At 32.3% G+C, this 21577-nt stretch overlaps 1 protein-coding gene across 2 annotated transcripts in view; it reads right to left on the minus strand.

Moving 5' to 3' along the window:
• Positions 1-922: 922 nt before the first annotated feature.
• LOC143223153 (NAD(P) transhydrogenase, mitochondrial-like) overlaps positions 923-21577 on the minus strand; it is a 42375-nt gene continuing 21720 nt past the window's right edge. For both annotated transcript variants that reach the window (XM_076450710.1, XM_076450711.1), the window contains 8 exons: positions 20889-21158; positions 18391-18636; positions 16618-16863; positions 14448-14636; positions 12719-12870; positions 5871-6135; positions 3822-4033; positions 923-2855 (listed from right to left, as the gene is read on the minus strand). In XM_076450710.1, the coding sequence (XP_076306825.1) occupies positions 2706-2855; positions 3822-4033; positions 5871-6135; positions 12719-12870; positions 14448-14636; positions 16618-16863; positions 18391-18636; positions 20889-21158 (1730 nt within the window). In that variant the 3' untranslated portion in view covers positions 923-2705. The remainder of the gene's footprint in view (positions 2856-3821; positions 4034-5870; positions 6136-12718; positions 12871-14447; positions 14637-16617; positions 16864-18390; positions 18637-20888; positions 21159-21577) is intronic.

Consider the following 21577-nt stretch of genomic DNA (forward strand, 5'->3'; position numbering starts at 1 on the left):
GAAACTGTTGATGGGGAAGACAATTGAATAGGCTTGGAAAATTCAACAATGTCAGACTGTGTCCTAACTGACTGATTCATTCAAGATTGATTATGGTTCAAGTATTTTTATCACATCAAACAAGAAAAAATGGAATAATAAGAAGTGTAGAAAAAAAACATATGACATACTTGATTTCTGCTTATATGTCACGACAATATGAACTCACTGAAGTGATGAAATAGTATGGAAAATATTCTTGTGTCAGGGGTTGGTTCCTTTAAATCCTTTGTATGAATACAATGTACCTAAATACCATACTTATTCAAGCCCTCTCACAATGCTCTATAATGCTCTGCAGGGATAAGGGATCTTTAAAGATGCTAATCCAATGCACTTGTATTATTTAAATGTGATCCAAAAGCCACAAATAGTTTTGTCCATCTTCCTTGGCTAGTATAATCCAACAGAACACTTGTAGGATAATCTAAATATCAAACATTTCACATTTCTTCTATAATCCTTTTACAGCATCTATAAAAAGAACTGCAAGCCATACTCTCCTCATTAAATAAGTTACAACTGAACTTTGAAAGCTTGTGCATTAAATTCCAAATACATGAAAAATGAGGTCAAATTTAGTATTAAGGATTCTAATAAAGTGTAAGACAGTTTATTTTATTTTGAACACACTTTTCAATTATATATAATACAATCCCATTAAAAATAAACTTTCAAAATTTCATATTCAATCCTAGATTTAGTTGGTAATTTGCCAAAACACAGTTATCTGATTTTCCATTTAACACAACCTGTCCATCTAGATTACAGATATGGCATGATATGTAACTTAGTATAGGTTCTTATCCCTCATTAGTTTTCAGTGTCTAATTTGAGCATTTCAAATGTTCTTAATATCACAGCCAAAGCAATGCACTACAAATATTCCAATACTTACTTTATTTATCTAAGGATCCATATTCTAGTAACTACTACTCTTAACCATAAATTTGCAAGTACAACAGAATTAAGTTACATTTTAAAGATATTTATACAACTCATGGCTGTAGAAAGAATTGAGTTTTTAAAGATAGTGAAGTCAACAGTAAAACATAACATTGACATCTTATCTAATACTATTCATTTATCTAGCCAAATCTTCTCTGAAGCTTTACATACATACTTTCTAAAGATGACCATATATGCACAGTCTAATGTATCCAAGTATACATTCTGTGGTTTACAATCTGAAAGGTACCAGATTTTTAACATAGGAGCAAATATTAAACTAAAAACCCCATGTAATAGCTAACTCATTCACATTTTCTAATAAAATATTTGGTTTAAAAAATAATATAACCCCAAAAATATGTTTTTACCATTTGTGAAATACAAAAAGTTAACAAAAACTGTCAAGAGACAAAACTATAAAACTAGCTTTTCTTCAATGTGGTAATTAGCCTACTTTTGGTAAAATCTGTGGTAGTGTACAAAGAGTTCTGCAAACATTTTTATATAAAAGTTATTTTACTATTAAAGAAGAACTATTAAAAATTAAAGAAGGTTAAATCTACAATGTAACATTTAAATTCCCTTAAAGCTTTGATATGGTTACTATTAATCTATAACATGTTGAGATTTCTTTAAACAAATGTGTTTTATTTAGGATTTTATAATGAAATAATACCCCAAAGATCCTTCTTTCTCAACCATTCTAAACATTATTTATAATATTTTACTTCATTTTGAAAATAGCACATGTAAGTGTGCATGTCTCTATACATACATACATCAGAATATTTGTAAGAGATGTCCATGTTGCTGTTCCTTAATGATAGCCCATAGTGGCTAAACATTTTTAGGTAAAATATTGTATCTTTATTCTCTTTAAGTTTAAATTATTTTTTGTAACATTAACAAATAGTGAAGATCTTAAAACTGAAAGAAATTTTAAGAATTAGACACAAATTACAAGTTTCAAAAACATCTAATTTATATTACTTGTCTAGTATAAGTACATTTCTTTTACATCAGAGGAACATTTTCAAAGTGTTTTTAAGATTGTACTCCAAGAGATGCATTACTAAAAATGTCCAAAAGTAACTGTTGTAACATTCCTTGTCTTACACCATGACTTCTTTATACACATATATATCAGTTATGTTTCTGTGCATTCTTTTATAAGAAAAAAATTTCCCATAAAAAGTAATACATATATTTAGAAGAGAAAAAACAACAACAGAAGTAATTTATCTATCTGATAGTTTAACATTAAATCATGCAAGAGCAGCACAGCATTTAAGACCCATACAACATGACAAAAGCAACTGGTTTAATTTTCATAAACAAGTTCCAAAATTTGGAAACTAAAGAAATTTAGCCTGGCCTGTTTTGATTATAAAGGCACCTTTTTGAAAAATTTTGAACAAATATAACATTCTATAAAGCAAAAAACCCAAATTTGCTAATAAATTTCCTGTTATTTCTAAAACTTTGCATAACTGAAGCAAGGTGTTCTACAGGTACACTATAAAATTCAATGTAAAATTTCTTCTTATGATCTTGATGTTTTCTGAGATATAAATGTAAATTCTACACTTTCCAGTACTTGAATAGGAAATTTCAGCTCATTTGTTTTTAGTTGTATATAAAAAAAACTATTTTCACCTTTCATTCTACCATACAATAAACAGTAAAATTTCATGATTTTAAAGAACTAATTATTCTCAAGAATCATAAGATCTGAGGACATTGGCTAGTAGTGCATCACAAGTTTTCTTTGCATCTCCCAACAACATTGAAGTGTTTGTTTTGTAGAAAATGGGATTGTCCACAGCTGCATATCCAACACCCAAGGTTCTTTTCATTACAATAACCTATTGGATAGATAACAATATTTTATCCACTGTGAAAAACTGAGATGTGTATTTTTTTTCCTTTTCTCTAACACAGTTGAAGTTTCAAAACACATCAACTCCTTACAGTTAAATCGTTAACCCTGGAATATTTTTCAGATGATCGTTAATAAATTTATAATACAATACCCAGGTTTATAGAAACATGCAATATTTTGCTACAAGTTTACTAATTAGATCTAAAAACTAGGTGGTAACATGAAGAACCTTTGCCAATGATTCTAACATGCAGATTAAAAATGGTTTACAATCCAAGGTAAGGTTTAAGAAATAATGAAACAAGAGACATCATAGTTGTTTTTTTTTTTTTTTTTTTTTTCACAGTTGTAACAAACTATTGTAAAATTCCAAATAAAAGAAATCACTGTGACAATTATAGAAAAAGATACTGAAACATTCATAAAGAAACTACTACCATACTATTCAAAGAAAAATTAATATAAAAATCCACTGAATTTTTCACCATCAAAATTACAGACCTGTTTTATACCATTTACTAGTGGTGCAATCTACGTACCTGCATCATATTAAGAAATTTTGTTTTTGCCTGTTATAACACTTTGCAAAGAACCAGCCAAAAGAAATAAAAAGAATATCCCAATGGAATTAAATGCAATAATTAAAGAAATTTCAATTGTGCTGTTTTATTTTTATTTTATTTCCATTAGTTGTTAAAAGTCTAACAAACAAAGTCATGAACCCATAAACAATTCTGTGCAGATGTAACTAAGATAATTTTGTTAAAGTTGATGGGGTCAAAAGTATCTCATCAGTAATTCCAGGGTAAATTAATTCAGATAATATTCATTAGGTAATTCATGTACTACATCATTCAAAACATAATAAACAATGCAAGCTTCTTCCCATAATAATTAATAATGTAAACTAGTGAAAAAAAAAATGAAAAAGTGTTATTGAAAAACTTACTTGTTTGGCTAACCAAACTCGAAGAACTGGCATACCAGCAATTATGGAGTTTGGATCTTCTTCTGCAGCTGAGTTCACTGTATCATTAGCTCCAATGACAAGAACCAAATCAGTTTCAGGGAAATCATCATTGATCTCATCCATTTCTAGCACAATATCATATGGTACTCCAGCCTCAGCAAGCAAAACATTTAACTGACCAGGCATACGACCTATTGCATATGATTTCAAGTGTTTATTATACATTTAAAGAAAACGATTTTGAGTTATTAATTTTGAAAACACTAGAAAACCTATCTGTCAAAAAAATATTATATAAATTTTGCCCTTGTTCAATTTATGATCATGACTGGTCCAGACAGTACTAGTAAGAAACAATGTGGTACACTAATTAATACATAAAGTAAAACAAACTTCATCATTATGCTGCAGCACCTATTCAAGAAATAAGCTTTAATTTCATCATTCAGTGTAATAATTTTTACATCATGGTAAAGTAGCTTCCTAAACTACAGTTCTAATAGGAAATACAGAAATCTTTGGGCTAAGACTAACAACAAAATGGAGATTTATAAAACATACTGTACATGGTAGTGAATAAAACTACTAACTATTATTCATTCGTAGTTTTTATGTAAACAAAGTTACATAATGCAAAGAGGAGATACTGTTTAGAAAGCTTTGTAGTTCAGTACAACTTGCACTTCATACAAAAAAAAAAATTTGTTTTGTTATAAAGCCTGAGCTTTTTCTAGCACTATCAAATTATTAATTTGCTCTCTTAGAATACCTTATACCAACAAACATAAATCTCGTTATCTGTTACTCATCTCATGTGAATTTAAAAACACCATTCCCAGAAGACTTTTCCATATCAAATACTTTGTCTGAAAATACCATTACCATATCTTTGTAACCTTTATACCTAACACAGCATATCTCTCATAAGCTTTTATACAGAATGAGAATAAATCTTTCAAAGATTTTTATAGAATATGAACAAATCTTTCAAACATTAATCAGTGATCTCGAGAAAACCCACTTGTAGAGAAAAATATATATGTAAAAACGGCTCATTTGGGTTGAGAAAATATTTTACGTAGAGGAGCAAATAACGATGACCGAAGAAGGTCGAAATGTTGTTTGCTCCTCTATGTAAAATATTTTCAACCCAAACGAGCTGTTTTTACATATATATCTTTCAAATATTGTTACAAAATGAAAATATATACTTTCAACTTTTGTAAAGACTGAAAATACATTTTCTGCACCTTATAAAGAATGAAACATTTATTTTTCTTAAAGACTCAGAATATCTCATTGCATATCTAAAATTAAATGAAATATTTTGAAGTTTCATATACTGAGTGATAATACATTCTTAACAGCTCATACAACATGACTGTTATACTGGAACAGATACATAAAAAAAAAACTCCCAAACCATAAATTCTCAGACTCGCAACCCATCATGTTAAATAACTAGGCTCTTACCCTTTATGTAAGAAAATGACAGAATGCAAGATCTGCTATCCTCTGATTAAAAATACATAACACAGGTATGCACTTAACATTTTGAAAACAAACTTCACTCCTTGACAGCCATGAAAAACACTATTTAAGAAATGACAGTTTTTATGATTTAAATTAAATCTTTCATCCATATTTTGTGCTTTCCTAATGGCAACAGGCTCTCCACACTCTGTACATAATTCCATATGTAGTTTCAAACGAATTATTTAAACCCTGATACCTAAGGTAACAAGCATATTCTTTGAATATGAATTACGTTGTATCACTGATCATTTTAAATGGAGAAAATATTTCTAATGAAAAGTATAAAAGGAAATACAATTTTCAACTTAATACAACTTTATTGCAGAGCCACAACACTGAACAAGTTGGTGAAAAACTGACAATTAAAAACTAAAGTTCTAAAAAAATTTAATAAAAACTAAATTTCTGGTCCAAATGAAGTAACATAGAGCATATTATAAATGTGAAATCTTACACACATTGAGAACATAAGATATTACGATGTAAGCCTACCTGCTACTGGATGGATCCCAAATCTTACATTTTTTCCCTTCTCTCTCAAAACACTAATCATCTCAGCAATAGGATACTGAGCTTTAGCTACACATAAACCATAGCCAGGTGTAATGATGATGTTCTTAGCTTCTTGAATCAGCTGAACAGTCTGATCAACATTGACCTCGGTGTGAGTTCCTGTCACAGCCATCGGTTTACCTGTACCAGTGCTAGATGTTCCATAGCCACCGAGGATCACATTAGGTAGAGACCTATTCATAGCCTTAATAGAACAAATATAAATAAACTTCATGCTTTACCTGATAAACAAACAGAAAAACTGGTAATACAAAAGTGCTAAAAATAAGCCTAATAACACCACTGTTTCTTTGGGCAGTATAATTTCCACATATCAGGAATATGTTACAGCTGACTGTTAATGACTAAATATATCTGGAAGAAAGATTACACAAATTTACACAAATTCAACACAAAAATCAATAAATTACATAAATTGATTGATTGATTTAGTGTTTTATGGCACAAAGCAGCAAGGCTATCTGCACCAGACATTTGGTAAAAATGTAAAAAAAAATAATAAAAAAATAAATAAATAAATGTAGTAATAGACATAAATGGAAATGAAGGTAAAACAAAAAAGTATAAAACCAATGTTGACACCTAGTCTACAATGTTAAGATAGAAGGCAGAGTATAAGAAGTTGTAAGGTATTTACTCTAGCAAAAAGGTAATGATCATAACCCGCCAGGAAGACTAACAGGTAAGTTCAAGAACCACCGTCAGTCACCTGAAGTTGGTCTTTCCAGTCCTGGTTCCGGGTTATGAGTCATAGCAACCAGTATCAAAATGTAAAAGAATAGAAGTTTTAAAAAATACATAGCAAAATTGTAACGAGTAGCCAAATGTCCAGTAAAAAGATAAAGTCAAGTAAATGGAGTAAAATTTGTAAAAGTAAATGAAGGTAAAAACAAAACAGCAATTAAAACAGAAAATGGTGTAAAAACCAATGGTGACATCCAGTCTTCAAAGTTGTAAAATATTTACTCTAGCAAAATGGTAATGATCATAACCCGAGGAAGACTAACAGGTAAGTTCAAGAACCACCGTTTGGCCTTTCCAGTCCTGGTTCTGGGTTATGTGCCATAGCAGCTATTATCAAAATGTAAAAGAATAAAAGTTTTAAAAGACACTCCACAAAATCGTAATAATGAATAGCCAAATGTCCAGTAAAAAGATAAAAGTCAAGTAAATGGAGTAAAATTTGTAAAAGTAATTGAAGATAAAAGCAAAACGGCAATTAAAACAAAAAATGGCGTAAAAAACCAATGTTGACATCCAGTCAACAAAGTTGTAAAGAACTACCTGTAGCAGAATGGTAATGATCATAACCCACCAGGAAGACTAACAGGTAAGTATAAAAACCACCGTCAGTCACCTGAAGTTGGTCTTTCCAGTCCTGGTTCCGGGTTATGAGTCAATATGGCCAGTACTAAAAAGTTAAGTAGTAAAAGTGTGAAATGATATGCAGCAAAAGTATAATAACAACTCGCCAGGATGACTAACGGGTAGTTCAAACGGATAGTTCAAATAGTAGCGTTAGTCACCTGAAGTTGGCCTTTCCAGTCCTGGTGTCGAGTTATTTAATGTTCTGGCCATTGTCCAATGTCAAATTGAAGGAGAGAGATTAAAACTGTAAAAAAGGAACCACAATTAAAAAGGTGTAATGAATAAATATGCAACACTTAAATGAGATTAAAAAGATTAATGGCCATTAAAAAATTAAAAACATTATCAAGGTGGACAGAGTCACCATCACCAATAACTCTGTCAAATGTTACAGACTGACCCTGGGAAAAAATATGTTTAAAATATTGCCGTCGTTGAGAATTGTAACGATGGCAAGAAAGTAAAACGTGGTTGATAGTGATTTGAGTGTTACACAAACTACACATTGGTGCATCAGTTCCACATAAAAGAAAATGATGAGTTAAAAAACTGTGACCAATGCATAGCCTAGTGAGAACAACTTCCTCCTTCCAAACTTTACGGAAGCTAGATGGCCAGAGTCCAATTTTGGGTTTGATTTGAAAAAAGTTTGTTGTCACGTTGCTCACTCCAAGTGGACTGTCAGCTGGCATGGAGCCGAGCCTTGAAGACAACACCATAGTCCATGTACGGAATAGGCATAGGAGTGATTGTGCTGAAGCAGACATATTTAGCTGCCATGTCTGCAAGCTCGTTCCCGCGAATACCAACATGGCCTGGTATCCAGAAAAACTGGATTGAAGCAGCTGCTAATGAGAAATGGGCCAGTCGGTTTCGAATATCAGCGAGAATAGGATGTGAGCTAACGTGTAGCTATTCCAAGGCAAGTATAGAACTAAGCGAATCAGTATAAATAGTGCAGTTGGAGTACTGCTCAGCTGCAATATGATCCAGGGCAAGAGATATGGCATACAGTTCAGCAGTGAACACAGAAGCTGTAGAAGGAATTCTGTGTGCAACTACTGACCCATAGCAAACCATAGCAGAGCCCACTGAATTACCTGATTTGGAACCATCTATATAAATGGGAACTGAATGATTGTTTGAAAGATATTCATTGAATAAAAGACGAAACTTCCAATCTGGAGTATCTGCCTTTTTTAGGTGACTGAAAGAAAGGTCACATTTGGGGGGCTGTAATAAGCCATGGTGGGATGGGCCAACCTGTGGAATCTGCAATGTTATCCAAGGACAGACCCAATTCATCCAATTACACCCGGATGCGAAGGCCAAACGGAGCAATGACAGATCGTCTGCTCTGAAAAAGTACTGCCCACCGAGGAAGGAAAACACATTTCCAGGTGGGATGCTTTGGTAAGGAATGAAGTTTCGAAGTATATTGTAAAGATAGTTGCAAACGGCGAAGGTGTAGAGAAGGTTAATGAGATTCAATGTATATACTTTGAACTGAAAAGGTACGGAAAGCCCCAGTGCAGAGTCGAAGTCCTTGGTGATGAATGGGGTCCAGCATCTTTAAGGCCGAGGGTCTGGCAGAGCCATAGACCATTGATCCATAATCGAGTTTCGATCTAATAAGAGCACGATATACCTTTAACATTGAACAGCGATCTGCCCCCCAACTGGTAGAAGAGAGAACACGGAGGATGTTCAGTGCTCTTGTGCATTTGACCCGAAGCTGCTTTAAGTGTGGTATAAAGGTCAGTTTACGATCAAAGATAAGTCCACAAAGTGGACCAGTCTGCCTGATCCAGCTTCCACCGGGGGACGCAGGTAGGGTGGCATCGACCACGGCCAGTCTCTCTCAAAAGGATCGGAAAATGATCATTGTCTAGTGGATTACTGTCAACCCTCCATGAAAAATGGGAGAATAATAAAGGGGAGAAAACTGAGAGATCAATAGCGATAAAGGACTGACTAGGTGCATGAAAGCAAGTGGAAGAACCAGTATTGAAAAGAGAAAGATTGTGATCAGAGAGCATCCGCTCTACAGATCGGCCCCTCCCATCAATAAGAGCACTTCCCCAGAGGGGATGATATCCATTAAAATCCCCTAGGATTAGAAATGGAGATGGCAATTGTTCAACGAGAGCATCAAGATCTGATTGATCATATGTCTCTCCAGGGGACAGGTAGAGAGAACAAACAGTGATGGTATGACCCAAGGAAACACGGATGGCTACAGCCTCCAAGGGTGTGTTGAGTGACAAAGACAGGGTGGGCACGTGTTGATCAACCAACAGTGCCACCCCTCCATGTACTCGACCATCACACAACCTGTCATTTCTGTACAGAGAAAACTGCCGATTGGAGACAGTATCAGCAGTTTTGAGAAATGTTTCTTGTAAAGAAAGACAAACAGGATGGTAGAAAGCAATCAGTGTTTTGATATCATCCAGATTAGAACGTAAACCTCGACAGTTCCATTGTATCAAGGTGGCCATTTTTAAGAATGGGTAGGTGAAGTGGCTGGAGAACCCTTCTGTTTACGACCACATCTTTTTTCTTTACTGTCTTTAGTCGGAGGAGGTCTATCAACCTCCATGGATCCTGTTCTGGGTGTGGAAGTCGATTCATCAACCTTTTTAACCACGGAGGTCAAAAGGCTTTTCATTTGTTTTGAAAACGATTCTCTTGGAGGCACAGAGAGATCTGTCTGCACTCCCACTGTAGTTGTGGAATGAAGTGCAGCAGCATATGTCCGAGATGGAGTTGTGGACAGCAATTTCCGAGCCTCGGGATAACTAATGTTATGTGTCGTTTTCAAATGCTGCACCTCTTTTTTCTCCAACCATTTTGGGCAAGAATGAAAGTAAGAGGGGTGATAACCATTGCAGTTTACGCAATGTGGGTTCGTGTCACAGTCATAGGCATCGTGGTCCTTGCCTCCACAACGAGCACAAGTCATGGGTCCACGACAAGATGTCTTTGAGTGGCCGAATCTCTGACATTGGAAACATCAAAGAGGGTTTGGTATGTATGGCCGAACCCTGCAAATGAGATAACCTGCCTTGATGGTGGCAGGTGCACGTGGTGAAGTAAATGTTAAAACGAGGGTATTTGTTGGCAGTGTAACTCCATCTTTGCGAGTGGAGAGACCAGCGAGAATCTCTGACTCGGGAACGTTCTTCAAATCCCTTTCAACAATAACTCCTTGTGAAGAATTCAAGGTAGCATGGGGTGTAACCTCAATAGGTATATCCCCAATTGCCTTTGAATTCAAGAGGAGTTCACTGTGTTGGGATGTGGATGTTTCAACCAATATGTCACCAGATCGAAGTTTCTTTACTGACTTTGGAGAGCCAGCAAGTCCCTCTAGTCCCTTCTGAATAAAAAAAGGGGACATTTGCCCTAAAGGTTTTTCTGAAAGATAATGTAATACAAGAAAATGGGGTACAGGTGTTATAGATGTTGAAGATTGCTGCTCAGAGTCTTCAAGACGTGGTCGTTTATCTATTGACTGTTTTTTCACTATTTTATTTAAATTATTTGTTGGAGTATCCATAGGAAAAAAGGAAAATTTTTGTACCCACTGACCCCACCCACCATGGAGCCTTACGAGAGGAAGCACTACAATGTCATGCAAGGACACTGTAGCAACGCCAGGGTTTTGTGGGCACTATACCCAAACACCAGCATCAGGCACAATGTCCACAACACCCGTTGAGAACTTCCAACACTGGTACTTGGTTGACTCTAGCCCAAGTGGACCAGCCGATTGACCCAAGGGGGGCCACCCAAAGGCCGCCCGTCTACAGGAATTCGAGGCCAAAGTGGTGTGTTAGGGTTGGACCCCTCGACCACCAGGATCCTCTCCTCCCCTTCACGGGTCACCACGCACAGCAAACACGTGGGTGGATGTTTAGATCCCAGAGAAGGTAACCAGATAGAACAGAACCTTCCCTGGGAGGTCCCCTCACCACGGACAGGAATCCACACCGAGGGGAAATTACATAAAAGATATCTGATTTAATGTCAGTGTACAGATACATATTTTATTTAAATTACATGCTAATGTTGCAATTAATCATAATCAAATAACATTATTGAGTTTATGCACTAGTTTTACCACTTTACTAAAACTAATCACAAATTATTTACTACTACAGTCACTTAGTCCATATTGCACTTACTCATATAAGAACTTGTTAGAGAATACAGCTTTATACTTAAAAACACATCAGGTGACTAGGTTTATATATATATATTTTACATATATATGCAAGCAAATCATGTTTTGATGAACAGAAATTACAATTCATAAAATTCTCAAGATAAATAATGATGAATAAATATCTTACGTTACAATCTGTTAAGTAACTGTCTATTTACTCAAAATGATATAAACATTTTGAATCATAATTCAAACAGGTATTCAACAATAAAAAAACATTAAATTTCTTTACCTCATGCAGTTTGAAGACTTCTTCCAATAACAGAAAATAATTCATGCATTGTTCAAAATAACTAATTTTAAACTAGCTAATCTGTTAAGAAAGCTGTCTGACAAAATAAATTATTTAGATGAAAAAAATTAAATACATGACAGCAGTATGTGTGAATACTCCCAGGCAAAAACACTAAAACTTTACACACACACACATATAGGTTTAAGATCAAGGGTATTGTTTTACTTCTCTTACACTTCATTGTGACTAGTTCATTCTTATTACATCTTGGTGTGATATTGCATTTTTGTCATAAATAGTAATTTTGTGACAGGTAGTTTTTCAAGAATAAAATTTATTGGTGACAATAATAAAAAATTATAATAGATTGTATGTTGTACAATCATTAGGGGACCATTCAAAAATTACATAACACTAGGGTTAAGAGCATGTCTTAGCCTATAATATGATGACAAGTGTTACATAAAACAAAAATTACAGTGCAAATTGATTTAAGTCTACAAAAAAATTTTTTGTAATTTAATTTATTTTACTTAAATTCAAAACACCTTTAATAAATTGAATACTTACAAACGTAATGTACACATCATTTTTGCATAATAGCTTTAGTCAGATCTCACATGTATACTAAGGTATAAACATTAAAACCAAGAACAGAGTACTAGTAATGTCTGCTGGAAACATTTTTCTTCTTAGTAAACCCAGTAACCAAATTCACCAATCACAAAAAAACACTCATAACAAAAACATTTCATAACAATAAGACAATAACTTGTATGTCATAATGAAATGCTTTTCATAACAAAAAGTGTATATCATAAGCTGACCATAACAAAATGTCTCAGACTGAAGATAATTTACTTTTATGGTTTCATTTCAGTTAGCATAATGCGAATCTGAAACCACTTTTGCTCTAACCAAGGTCAAGCTTACCTTGCACATGATATAGGACAAGATTGCACCAGAAGAACCAATTAAAGCTCCCACAATGGTCATGAGTGTGTTATTTAACATAAACCCTTCTGCACAGAGAGCCCAACCAGAGTAACTGTTCAACACTGTGATCACAACAGGCATATCAGCTCCTGAAATATACATGTTATTTTATGAAGTATTTCTTCTAAACTGCAGTCACTTTACAAAGTATTTCCACTTATTGATTTTTCTTTTCTGGAAGTTTTGCCATAAGTATAACTTTTAACATGTTATTCTAAACTTCACTGAGAAAACCTGTGTGGTACTTGTAATCATTAAAAATTTTTTATGATTATTATAACTTGAACTGTTTTCCTGTTATACACTATCCATTGTGTCATATAAATGTTTTAATATAATTAGACTTAAGGACATACAAATAAATCTGTAGCTCAATATTCTTTTTTACTATGAAATATTTAAAAAATCTTATGATAAGATTAAGCTTTATCTTTCTCAATTAGGAATCACAGTTGTTCCATAAGTATATCAATAAGAAAAGTTTAAAAGCCAAAGCCTCCTGATTAAAATCATACTGTTATTACTAAAAGGAAAAAAAACTGTCAATTAGTATTCCTTATGTAAAATCCCTTTCAAAGGAGTTGGCTGACTTTCTATCCAAATCTAAAGCCTTAAATGAATGCTTCGAAAACCATCTAATAGATATTGTTAATTCACAAATAGATTTTATTTAATACTTGAAATTTTCATCTCCTTTGACCAATCTTGTTTGATACTTTTCCAAATAAGTAAAAATTTTTATTAACTACAAAGGAGTTCCAGTATTGAAATATATAAAAATATGAGATTTTGTGGTACCTGATATTGATAAATCCTATATTAAAAACAAAGTTATAATAAAAAGCAATGACAAGATTGAGTTAATTCTGCAATATATTTACTAAATGTAAGCTTTAAACTTCATCCACAAGTTCTTTATCAAGCAACAGATAGCTAAAATATGAATGTTACATTTAACACAACATGGAACATTACATCATGTGCAAGAAGCAAATTATAGACAGAACTAGTTTAACTAAAAATAGTTTTTTTTTAAAACAGAGGTTCTGACAATGAACCAGATATACCACAAACAGGAGTATACAAAAAGCTGTAACCATCAAAATGAAAAACTTTAGACCAAAACTTGGTTTGAGTTGTGACTACAGCATACAACAAATATACCCCAGTGAACTAAATAATAAAATTACAATGCCTTAGCAGTTTGTTTGCGTGTATTTGATATATAAACTTGTAGTAATGTTTCTTTCACTTTTGTTAGGTATACATTTACATTTCCTAAAATCATTTAGGAACTGGCATGGCCTGGTGGTTAGGGCTCTCAACTTCCACTCTTTGAATCATTAGCTCAAAATGAATATAAAATGAACCTTCTCAGTTTATCTATGCAATAGGGTGGTCCTATTTTTAAAAGTTTCTTTAAGTTTTAGATTTTGTCAAAATACCATAATTTATTGTTTAACATGAAGAGACTGAAGCCATGATTAAGTTTCTTAAAACTGCTATATCTACAATAAGAATGGTCCACAGAAAGCAGAAATAGTATGCATTCATGGGTGTAACTTAAATGGATATATATATATAAAAAAACACAACAAGAAACTCCCAAAATATTAAATTGAGAAAAGGATGTTAACTGCAAATCCAATTAGAAATCATAACTAACCTCCAATGGCAGCTGTAAGTGTAACACCCATTATTGTTGATAAAGCAGTGGTAGTTCCCAGCATGCTCAATCCAACACCTTGACTGTCACTCATCATGTACCAGATCATTGCTGCAACATTACCTCCAAGAAGGGCACTGTTGAGAGCATGACGCCCAGGTAACAGCAGTGGTGCAGAGTTAAGAATTCCTGGAATAATTCAACCAAGTTAGAATAAAAAAAAACTTGTTTGCAGATTGCAAGTATATACAAAGTTAAAAATATGTATGCAAATATATATTCTAAGTAGCAAAATACAAGTCAGCACACACAGACAATGTACATTACAGTGGCTACTTTACATTACATCAATCACTGTTCTTTCAGTGTTAAGAGTAAACAAATAAATCAAAAAGTGTTGAACTATAAGTTCAACAGACACCTAACAAGCACAAATCATAACAAAAAATGACAAATTTCTAGTTTAAAATGTTAAGACCTGCTGACTTGACAAGGTATACACAAAAGTATATAATTATTAGATTAACGAAATATACACCATAACATGTACAAAGAAATTACAATTGACCTGACAACATAATGGATATGATCGTAACAGATCCTAGTTCCATCATATCATCATTAGTTTAAACAATGCTAATAAAAGTGGCTGGTTTGGATAAGCCTACTTCTCATTAAATAAAATATTAACAATAACTGCTGGCTTGGCTATATCTAATCCAGTTTGTGCACTCCTAACAACAGCTACTGGCTTTAAGTCTACCCTAGTTTGTGTTCTTCTAATTGTTGTCTTGATTATATTAGCCCTAGTTTGTGTAATACTAACAACAACTGCTAACTTTACTACGTCTGAATTAGTTTGCAGAATACAAAATACCACTGACTTGACCATAATTACCCTTACAGTGTTTATTTGGTATGAACAATACCAACAAACTGTCACGCTGACTGTTTTACAGTCATGGACAACACTGGCAATCGCCGCGCTGACTGTTTTACAGTCATGGACAACACTGGCAATTGCTGCATTGACTGTTTTACAGTCATGGACAACACTGACAACAGCTGTGTTGACTGTTTTACAGTCATGGACAACACTGACAACAGCTAGGGTGAGTCTACTAAGTACGAGGAATATTAATAAAACCTCCAGACATGCCAGTATGGAATTAGTATGAACAATACTAACTACAACTACTGGCGTAACTATATTTATATCTTACAAACTTTCTAGAAGTTCTTCATATTGACCTTTGACCCACATTAAATATAACCTTAAAAAATAAAATAAAAAAAGACATACATCTCTGGAAGAAGTGAGACATGGGATTTTTGGGATTGTTTGGGTTTGGCTAAAAATATTTACTTAAAAACTACTATTAATGTGCATAACTAAACCCCTAACATATAAAATTAAGTTTAGATTTTGTAAAACCTAAAATTTTGGCCCTATACAGCTCTTGGAATTGAGCCCATGGATTTATATATTTGCATGAAAAGTGTCATGAACATGTATAAATATACATTAAGGTTTTTTTAGACTTTTGAAATATTCATAATCATGGGCACAAAGTTAACTGTAATAGTTATTTAAACAACTGGAAACAATGTTAAATAATTATTCAACAAACACATTATTGTAAATGATAAATCATTTGTTTATTATATGTAGCAAACAATTTTTAACACAAACACCATTCAAAGGTTTTAATTCACTCATTTAAATTATGCAGTTCAAACAATGCATCTCTAAAACAGTAGAAAACATCTGTACACTGGTGTAAAAATTTAATAATAAGCAGCAATTGAGAATCTTTACAGAAAAGCAAATTAATGCAGACATTTTTAATTTCTTAATGATCTATGATCTACCTAAAATGGTATTACAATTTTTCAATACATATTACAAATTCTGTGACACTCGCACTATAACTCAGTCTACATCATTTATTCATTTTCGTTATGATTTATGTTAATCTTTTGGGGGTACAATTAAGGAGTTCTTCTCCAACCAGTTAAAGGACTTATAAATGTAGTCTTAGGAATCAATGGGCTACTGAAAATCTGAAACTTATTGTACTGGCTATAGCAACTGTAGAAGAAAACATTTTCATTGCAATAGTATCTCAACACATATTTTAACTTGCACACTTATAATTCCTCAGCTTACCTTGAAGTTTTCCATAAGCAACAAGTGAACCACTAAATGTCACTCCACCAATGTAGGTCCCTAAGAATAAAGCTGTCTTGATAGCATTGGCTGCTGGGTCAGTTGCAAAGTGAGGGAAATCTACTAGGTATGTGGCCAAACAAGTAAGCACAGCAGCAAGGCCTACCAGACTGTGAAAGGCTGCTACTAACTGAGGCAAGTCTGTAATTTCTATCTTCTTGGCAATATATAAGCCGATACTACCTCCTAAAGGAAAATTCATGATGTGAGAAAATCACACGTTCAGGAAGTCTCAACAGAAATGATATAAAAACTCTATAACCCGAATGCTTTTGAAAGGTCCACTTTTTGAAAGTGCTCAGGTTATAATCTTTTCATTTTATTTGTAGAAGGTAAAAATATTACTGTAGGTTATGTGTAAAAGTTTAGCAAATATCAATGTCTAGAAATTATGAAATATGATTTGAAGTTAGCATGAATTACAACACAAAGAACACACATGTTAAAGTGTAGTAAGACTGCTTAGTAAAGAAATTAATATGGATTATAATGTTTATAATATTACTAAGAGATAAACTATAATGTTTCTCCTGAGTGCATTTTAAGTAACTGTGTTTCCCTTTTGGAGAAAAAATGAAATGTGATAAAATGACAAAATATCACAGATGGAATATAAAACAAATTAAAACTCCTTGAAGTTAAAAATGTACATCAATTTATCAAAACAGACTTGTAAGCCAAAGATGGTACACCAGATGTTTTAGTTGTTTAACATTTTAAAAACAATGATATTCCTTTTTAAAAATTCTTACTTTATTAATTAATCAGGTTTGCCAGATTTTGCTAATTATGATTAAATTTGATTAACACTTTTATTAAAAAAGTTTAATATTTAAACCTTCAGTTTTACAAATTAATATTGCTTTCTAACAACAATTTGTAAAATTACACATACAAAACTTTTATTTTAATTGCTTCTGTTCATAAACTATGAACATATTTCCTAATATAGTGTTTTCCAAGATACAGCAATTAACTACTTGATATGTAACAATTAAAAAAATGAAAATATATATATAAACAAAAATTAAAAAAATAAAAGAACTAAATACACTCAAGTGACTTTTTTAATTCAACAAGTGTAAATAACAGCAATATTGTTTTAGACTTCATTTTTACTGTCATCACGTACTGTTTATTTTATAATAACGTAGTTTATTAGGGATGGTATTATTTGCTTTTTTATAAACCAACATAAATATGCATACAGATATTAAACAAGCTTTTCTGGTTTTAGGCAAAAATTAGATCTATTACAACCAAAAATTTCCTGTTAAACTTCAACATCTTTCATTTAGATGAAAGTGAGATGATTCAATGTACTTCTAACATACAAACTGTGTTTGTAATAAAAACATCTGCCTCCAATACCTTAAATAATACTCATTTTTGGACAGTTCAAAAGAAAACAAAGTTTAATTATTCCTCTGGACTGTATCTTGCATCAGACTGGATAAATGTATCATCAACAAACAAAAAAGGAAAAAGAATGATTGAGCTTGTAAACTTAAATTTTGTTTTTTCTGGGTACTATACTTGCAGTCTCAGCAAAGTTTTTAATATCTTAATACTGCCACAAATTACAGCTTTTTCACTTAAAAAGCTCTTTCAACTTATTTGTACAAGTGATGTCTGATACCCAATTGGCTTGGAACAATTGCTACAAATTCTTCTAAATGTCCAACTTAGGATGAGAGGTAGTTTAATACCAACCTGCACCCATACAAGCTCCAATCTGCACAGCCAGCTCAGGGGAGATATTCATTGTTCCTAAAGTAGCTGCAATTCCTCCACTGACACCAATCATTCCAAGAGAATTTCCTAATCGAGAAGTAGATTGGGAGGATAGCCCCGCTAAAGCCCCAACACAGCACAAAGATGAGCCCAAATAAGCCATCTGGTGTATCTCAGAGTAACCAGCAGCTGCAGCTGCTGCATAGCCACCAATGAAAGCAAGACCTGTAATAAGTGTAAGACATACTTATATATAATTTATATGGAACAATATACATTTTTAACAACCACATATCCATGTATATATTACTGTAAGAAATCAAACTATGATTTTTACATCTATGAACTTGTGTCAGTTTTTAATCAATGATCAGCTTGTTTCTCTACAAATGCTTACCTAATTACAGTGAATTAAATTTCTAAATCAAAATGTTTTACTTTCTTATATTTATGAAGGCATAAATGCTTTTGATCATTTAAAAGTTGTTTTTTTTACACAATATTACAAAATAAAATTTTAGTAGTAATAAAATCATCTCTTACATAAAACTAGAAAAATGAATTCATATGCAAAAAATTATAATATTTGAAAACTAATGTGATGGCTTTAACAGTCAGAATTAAAGGGAAGCTCTAACTAAAATTACTGTAGCACTTACAAATTGTACCTGATGTATTTACTTTAATACTTATTACTAAAACACATGCTAAAATAAAAGCAAATTCTGATAACAAAGTCATCACTCAGTTAGTAAAGCCTTTCAAAATTAGCTTAAACAACAAGTCTTAATTACTGAATTTTACCCATATGAAAACACTTTTTAAACTTTAAAAAAGGCACACATAAAAACAAATTGTTGCTTTGAAACTGATAACCTCTTCTTTAGGCCAAATTTATCATAAAAATTATGTATTTTAAGGAGATTAATAAACAATTAAGCATCATACTTACCACATTTCCTCCTGTGTTATAGATACAACTCAGGGATGTCCATTCTTTGAATCAAAAGCATGTCTGACGTAAGTATGTTGTTGTTTATTTTAATTCTGAGATACATTAAGTGTTATAAAACTTAAAGCTCAAAAGTCTGTACAAGACTTCAGTGTATACTTAACTCTATCAATGGGCTTGATCAATTTGACCAGCCATATAACCTCTTTGCACTCATTTAAAGTCTTTATGGATTTGATACTACTAACTTTTAATGCAGTGTGTATAGCTTCATATAATATTTACTGAAAGACTGCCAAGTTTTAAGTCTTTCACATACAAAAAACAATTCTTTTTACTGACAAATTTCCAATGAACGATAATAAAAAAAAAGATTTGTCCATCAACATAAGAGTATTTGTTTTGAATAGCCTGTGTGCAAAAACACTTTTCATCCTCTAAAAAATCTGAAATTTCATTTGTGTAATCCCTAAAACTTCCTAAATATACATTTTAAATGTTTGTTTTCAATAAAACTTTATATTTTATCTATCCTAACACTATACAAGGTTGGTCAATTTGACCTACCTTATTGCTACCAAAACAGAAAATTAAAATAAACCTAAATTACCTACTTTTTCTTTCTTGAATGACTTCAAATTACAACATGTAACTGCATTCATTTATCCTAAGTAACTTTAAACTTAACACTATATATCTATTTATAATTAAATTTTATTGTTTTATTGCCCTTTGAACTGCATCTAGCTACTTTTCACATCATTATATGTTGTGAATCACTTAAGTTACACTATTGAATTACAATATCCACGAGACACTCTCGTGCATATTTAGTGAAACATTTTTTATTACATTATTGCTATTTATTTATTTTAACTAATCTAACTTTAACTAACCTAAAAAATCCCCATTTTTACACTGTAGTAGCTTCTATAATAAAAAATAAACATGACACAAGAAATAATGCACTTATCCATGTCTTTTTTTAACCCAACTGATTTTATACTAATAATAGTAACACACTAAATAAAGCAGATAATTTCCTCTACCTATCTTAATTTTTCTGGCTTTCTAACTATGCAACAACAGCTGTTACAAATTCATCCAAAGTAGCCATTGTTATTCCAACAGAAACCAAAGTTGTATTATAAGTGAAATTTACACTTACCTATTCAGAACACAAAGTAATACAATATGTCATTCAATAGATGAAAACCTTAACTTTCTATTGGTTAAATATAATATAGAATTAAACCTAAGAGAGAACTATTAACAAATCTCAAAAGAAAGGATTTGAGAGGTGGATGTGGCAAGAAGGATCTGATTTTCTACTTGACGATTTAGTAACTAAACAAAACTGAAAGCTATTAAAAATAAGGATTGTCTGAGCAATGGTGATTTTATTACTATGATGATTTTAAAAAACATTAACTCATTTTTGTTCATTCAAATACAATAGTTCCTCAGGCATACTTTAGAATTACTGCATTTTGTTTCAATGAATTTCATGAACTAAATTTCATACCTGGGATTCCATAAAGATAGTTGTATTCTGGGGGATCTGTGGGTCGTTTGAACATATCCAACATCCTTTTGGTTACAAGAAAGCCACCACAAATGTTAATGGTGGAGATAAAAGCAGCTGTGGCTGCCAGAGATTCAACTGTGTTGCTTGGTATAATCCCTCCTCCCATTAATACCAATCCTCCCACTGCAGTAATTCCAGAAATAGCATTTGTTACAGACATAAGGGGTGAATGTAAAGCTGGGGTGACTCCCCAAACAGTGTGATAACCTGAAACAAAAAAAAAAAAAAAAGGTTATATTATCACAACATATATCAAATTCAGAGTACATATAGCATTTGAGAATTTAACTGAAGACACTTTGTAAAATTGACACCCTACATGTTGTCTTGTAAAACTCAAAAATTATAAGATAAACTGTCAAGTTTATCAGCTTTTAACATTTGTTTTTCACGCTTTAAATAATGGAACAAAATATAGACAAATAACTTTAGCACTGCAAAATTATGTTAGTAACAAATACAACTTTTTAAAGATTATCTAAGTAATTTTCCTTCACCTATCAAAAAGTAACATGGCATGTTAACAGGTATTAAGAATTACATCCTAACACACAGTCTTATCACATACAAGTTTTAATAATTAAACCATAACTTTACCATACTAAAAACTTCTAAACCACTAGACA

Source organism: Tachypleus tridentatus, chromosome 8 (genome assembly GCF_004210375.1).
Source record: "Tachypleus tridentatus isolate NWPU-2018 chromosome 8, ASM421037v1, whole genome shotgun sequence".
Lineage (NCBI taxonomy): Eukaryota > Metazoa > Arthropoda > Merostomata > Xiphosura > Limulidae > Tachypleus > Tachypleus tridentatus.